Genomic DNA, 5,720 nt, shown 5'->3' with positions numbered 1-5,720 from the left:
TCACATAAAGAAATAAAGAAATACATTTTTCATCAATAAAAAACTGGCTGTTTTTCTGCTTAAGATCCTGAGGTCTGACATCCCAGTGAAAAAGTCTCTTTTAGCTGAACAGAGAACTTGAACTTTCTTTTCAACATGATGGGCATTGCAGCTTCCACGTTTTATGGCCACAAGGGAGGTTAACAGCTATGATATTAAGATCCCATTGGTAAAAGTCAAATCGTTTCTTCACTAATAGGTGATCCATTCAAGCCGCCATCTTCATCTCTACCACCAGCGTCTAGACTCCGGGGGGTCCTGCCCTAATCCCTATCACTGCTCCGATTCCATTCTGCCAGGATGGACTATCAGAGTCTAACTGGCAAATACCTCAAATTGAATTCTGCACATTAATAAATCATGTTCAGTTCCTTTGATTGATCTCTCCTTATTAAAATAAAGCTGATGTGTTTTCTGAAACCCAGTCTGTAGAATATATTCTGGCATTTAAATTTATAGCGTTTGAAATTATTTTGAAACACAGGAATTTACAATAGGAACCTGTAAATGAAATGCCCTTTATTTTGTTTGAAGTCGTTATGGCAGCATGAGAGGGCTCAACATCTCACTAAGGCCTTGATCACATGCCCAGACATCAGTCAGCGATCCTCTGGCAGCCCCAGCTCATGAAGAAAAATGTGTATTCCCAAATCAGTTGGTGAGTGGTTCCTGGAGGTTGCTACGTGAAATACTGTAGGGCACAAAAGGATATGCTTCATTTAAAGCCTCCTTGTGATTGCTGTAATTGCAGGCAGATTGTTGCCCATAGGGGAAAAAGTGGAAGCATGGAAAAAAGTAACTTCTTTGCAAATACTTGCCAATTACCAAAAAAACTGATAAAAATATGAAAAATGTAATGTAACCTGGAAATCACTGCAGTACCAGTGAACGGTCTTCATTTCCAGTTTACATAAACTTTTTCAACTTTCACTGCCACTTTGTGACTTGTTGGAGAGTGTTTGCAGAAAAGTTGGATACTTTTATCTAAATTACAAGAGACAATCAGTGGCAATCTGCTGGCAAGCCAAGCAATAACAAGGTTTTTTGTCCAAAATCCTCTTAGCGACCATTTTTATCAACAGCTAGCAACCACTCACCAACCAGTCAAGGAATATACATTTTCTCTTTAGACACCACTGTTTAGCTTGAGATAAATGCTTGTAATAAAACTAGAAGTTTAACAACATATTATAGCTTTGGTACAAAAAAGTGTTTGTTAATTCTTTTGTCTTATTATTGCTTCTGTTCTTTAACACTACTCACCTTTTTCCATGACATGGTCATAGGCTGTTTATAAAACATGGACATAGTCAGCATGATGTTGTCCACTGGTTTGTGAAATCCCATTTCTGAAACCACAAAATGAGCATTTGGACCAATTCATCTTTGATGAAGGATGATGCATTTTATCTAGCTTTATCTAGCATTCTGTGGCCTTTCGACATCTTTACCAGCAGAGAGAGGACAAAGAACTAAGTTAAAAAAAAGACTCTGGGGTTTCAATTGACAGTACATTCACCTCTGACTTAATTAATGTTGCTGCACAGAGTTATCTGGATAAATTTAAGTAATGCTACCCCCATTTGCACAGTCCCCTAACTAAAGTGCTTCTCCAAAGTAAAACCACACATCTGCATTGGATCTGACTCTAGGTCCTTCTCAGACCTAGAGAAAAGCTTCAGCATGGAACTAAGAGAGCACAGCGTTGTCCTTACTGCCACAGTAAGGACAACACTGGGATGGGCATTATAACGTCTCTTGGTGAGTCACCTGAGCCACTTCTATTCACTGTAATCACAAAACAACCCGCAGGAAGAAAAATACACATTGAACATTTTTGTCAAGTTGATACCCTTATCTTCAGATATGAAAGTGTGATTACTCAAAGCAATATAAGCAGGCAACGGAGCTCTTACAGGCAAAGACCATACAAGTAGATGTACATGGTGCACCACCCATCCACTTAATCATCCATCCATTAAGAACACCAAATCCTGATTAATTGACACAGACAAACCTTTTGGAATGGACTTCTGGATCTTGTGTTTAAATGTGCACATCACATCATTTACTGTGAGCCAGCTCAACCGTCTTCAATGTAGTTTTCTCGCCTACTTTAATGTCCAATTAAAGTAGATAAAATTCAATTAGAGTCACAAATTAGAGTTACTAAGGCTGACTGTAATCGGATCCACAGTTTATGAAGTGAATGCATCATGTCACATCAGTAAGACTTGAAACTAGCAATGGGACATAAATTCTTCATAAACTGTTGAATTGGGTTATATATCACTTTACAGAAAGAACTTTTTTCCATGTAAATTTTACACAGATGTCATTTTGAATGTCTGCTGGCCTTAAGATATGAGGAACGTTAAAGTTACTCCAGCTGTGGAGTCAATTTTCAGATGTCAGGCGTCAGTTACCTTTTATCTTTTTTTAAGACACTGTTTGAGAGAAATATTCATCATGTGTTTATTTCGATAGCAGAAACATATTTTACTGGTTGATTCTAAACAACAGGGCAGCTTCCGTATACTCTGTATAATGTGTTTAAATATGATTGAGCTTCTTTTAATAGTAGAAAGGGATGTCATTCATGCAGAAGTCAGGTTGCAGGCTCTCAAAGGTGCAGTCAGATGTGTCCATGGCACAGCGACCGCAGTGGCAATTCAAAGCCACAGGGTAGGTGACGATCGGGTCTACACCAGGTGGGCAGTCAGGAAGCTCAAATGTTTTATAGTACAGGTCCCGGTATGTGCACACATGCTGGTACACATTGCTGAATGGTATCTTGATGACAGGGTCCTAAAGGGAGGGGAAATGAAAACAGTGTCCTTACAAAAATGTTGTTATAACACTACAGAAGCAACTGTTTTTAAAGGAGCTTGCAAAAGAAAAGCGTCTGGACTTCTTTAAGTTAAAGAAGTTAAAGTTAAAGCTTTTCTTTTGCAAGCTCCTTTGACTACGATGACCTGGATGACTGAGAACCTTCACAGACAACTGTTTTTAAACAAGAAATTCACCTAAAATGTTAAATGAAGTTTCAAAGTCCTGGTTTTAGGCATAAAGTCTTACTGTTAAACTGTTGTGCATCACAGTGAGGGAAAGTTGATGCTTTCAATGAACCATGTGCCAACACAGTGCAGGGGAGCTACCTAAACGCTACTCCCACAGAGGTTGATTATCTTGTTAATAGTGTTACATCTTCGGTGCGTTCAAGTCTGCATGTGCTCCTCAAATTTAGAACCAATGGACTCCCTGGTATAACTCACAAATGTACACCATAAAGTCGTAAAATTTACTTTTGGTTCTGAGGGATTTTTAAAAGTAGAAAGGGAGGCAGAGCCTTCAGCTTTCGGGGCCCTCTTCTGTGCAACCAGAGTCAGACACACTCTCTACTTTTAAGGCTTAAACCTTTTGGGTTTTTTCTTTTCATAAAGCATATAGTTGGGCTGGATCAGGTGACTGAATCCTTCCTTAGTTACACTACAATAGGTCTAGCCTGCCAGAGAGGCTTCCCATGATGTGGTTTTATTGGATTTATTTTCTTATGCTCCACTCTGCTTTTAATCATTATTTATTATTAATCTTTGGCTCTTTTCCACAGTGTGTCTTTTTTCCTGTCTTCCTCCCCTCACCCCAAACCAGTCACAGCAGATCGCTGTCCCTCCCTGAGCCTGGAACTCCTGGAGTTTTATTCCTGTTAAAAGGGAGTTCTTTCTCCCCACTGTCACTAAGTGCTTGCTCTAAGGGGGGGTCATCTAATTGGTGGAATTTTGTCTGTATTATTATTGGGGTTTTTGCCTTATTATATAAAGCACCTTGGGGTGACTGTTTCTTGTGATTTGTTGCTATATAAATTAAATAGAATTGAAATTTAATATATTCCTTTACTTTTGCTGAGAAACCAGAAAGTTTTTAGTATCTGTGACACAGATACAGGTGAAATGCACTGACTTTCTTCCCAGTTTAGTCACTTACATATTTATAATAAAGGTCTGGAGTCACATGGCAAATATACTAGACACACAGCTTGACTTTACTGCAAACAGAAGCTGGCAGCATGTTTGTGACTTCAGGAGTACTTAAACTTAACCTTCCTGATTTCACCACAATAAAATCCACAGACACATCAATTGAAATTGAAAATAGCTTGAAGCGGCAGCTAACACATTCTTAATAGCACGTATTTTTTTAAACCACAGATTATGCAGTTATACAGGTATTAGTTTTTGCTGACTGATAAGCTTTAGAGGCACCATGACTGACTTGCTCAGAATATTTTCCCAATTTGTATACGCATGAAGTGGAAGTTTTGCATAATGTGTATCAGTGCATAGCATGTGGACTGTAACACCAGTCAGTATAGGTGGTGTCTGTAACCAGCAGCTGAAAATGTAGAAAAAAGAAAAGAGTCTGATATTAATATGTGGTAACACTTGTAAGTACCCTGTACTTTCTGGGGTGCACGTTATGTTATGGAGTGACTACGGTGCAAGTACCCTACACTTGCAATTTGTAGGCAAGTGCGGGGTACTTACAGTGTACATGTTTCATTGTTTCTTGCAAAAACCTGACTTGTTGCCTTCAAGATGCACATAAGTACAGAACACTTGTGCCTTATTTGCAGGTCGGGGTATAAAGTGTTACCTCATATGTTTTTGTAAAGAATCAAATAAGCCCTGATTGTATTATTTTTTGGTTTTGGGCCTCCAAATGATTTGTTTTTATCTCCTGATTTTTGCAGCTTTGGAATTCTTTTTGGTTTATATTTCTCTCCTTTACACTCATGAACCACATTACCTTGGTGATGCAGTGTCCACTGCAGATGGTTGTCTCCACTGGATGACAGCTGGGACAGCCCTCCTTCTCCAGAGACACTGTCTGGTTGATGAGCTGACAGGGCGGCAGCTGGAAGGCCGCTGATGGTGGAATAAGTTTTTATTTGGTTCCAAAAATAAAAGCCTAAAACTTGTTACAGATTTTGGTGTTTGTGATGTTTGTGGTAATACAGGATGTCATGTAGCTTTTAAATTTGTTTTTATGTACAAAACTGGAACAACACAACTGGAACACAACCATTAATTCTATATTTTTGTTTGTTTGTTTTCTATTATTATACATTTCCTTTATAAAAGCCTTGCACACATATAAATATATGTTATCAGCATTTTTAATATAAGAATGAGAGAATCCTCCGCCTTTTTCACAATATTTCCAATAACATCTTAGATCAATATAAGCTTCCTACAATAATCATACAGTTCTCTTACCTGCAGGAGATAAGATGAAAGTTGAAGCTCCAACAAACAAACTCAACATCAGTGCAAGGAGCATTCTGCTAATCTGTGCCATCATTCTGTAGGCGTCAAGTTGCATTAGTTAGTCACTTAGTTAATTATTCCTTAAGACTTTTCAGCTAGCAAACATAATGATGGGGGGCATTGTACAAAATAATTTTTAGACTATATTGGGTGTAATTCTAGTTTCAGTGAGAAAATTAAAAGGTATTGTCCCCTTATTGTGTTCATGTTTCAGATTAAATAAAGAATAAGCCTTTAATTGGGTGTTACACCACTATCCCTGGTGTAAATCTGTGTCACTAACATATCTATACATAAGTAAAACATAAAATATATGCACATAAATCATTAATAACTCATCTAATATCTATTAAT

At 38.0% G+C, this 5,720-nt stretch overlaps 1 protein-coding gene across 1 annotated transcript; it reads right to left on the bottom strand.

Moving 5' to 3' along the window:
- Positions 1-2,470: 2,470 nt before the first annotated feature.
- On the bottom strand, positions 2,471-5,421 carry lhb (luteinizing hormone subunit beta). Its single transcript, XM_086258798.1, has 3 exons — positions 5,316-5,421; positions 4,846-4,964; positions 2,471-2,847 (listed from the first exon to the last, which is right to left on the bottom strand). The coding sequence occupies exons 1-3, from the start codon at positions 5,419-5,421 to the stop codon at positions 2,614-2,616; spliced, it is 459 nt and encodes a 152-aa protein (XP_086114924.1). The 3' UTR covers positions 2,471-2,613.
- Positions 5,422-5,720: the final 299 nt, after the last annotated feature.

Source organism: Aulonocara sp. 'chitande type north' Nkhata Bay, linkage group LG13, assembly GCF_057382095.1.
Source record: "Aulonocara sp. 'chitande type north' Nkhata Bay isolate Kocher_YH1m ecotype deep benthic linkage group LG13, A_spYH_male_GT1.1, whole genome shotgun sequence".
Classification (NCBI taxonomy): domain Eukaryota; kingdom Metazoa; phylum Chordata; class Actinopteri; order Cichliformes; family Cichlidae; genus Aulonocara; species Aulonocara sp. 'chitande type north' Nkhata Bay.
Note: the sequence above shows the minus strand (reverse complement) of the source record. Positions and strands in the feature narration are given on the sequence as shown.

Coding starts and splice junctions, on each gene's coding strand:
- lhb (XM_086258798.1), bottom strand. CDS start 5,421: ATGCAACTTGACGCCTACAGAATGATGGCACAGATTAGCAGAATGCTC. Junction 4,965..5,315: donor TTTCATCTTATCTCCTGCAG/GTAAGAGAACTG, acceptor TTCCACCATCAG/CGGCCTTCCAGCTGCCGCCC. Junction 2,848..4,845: donor GTGGACACTGCATCACCAAG/GTAATGTGGTTC, acceptor CCCTCCCTTTAG/GACCCTGTCATCAAGATACC.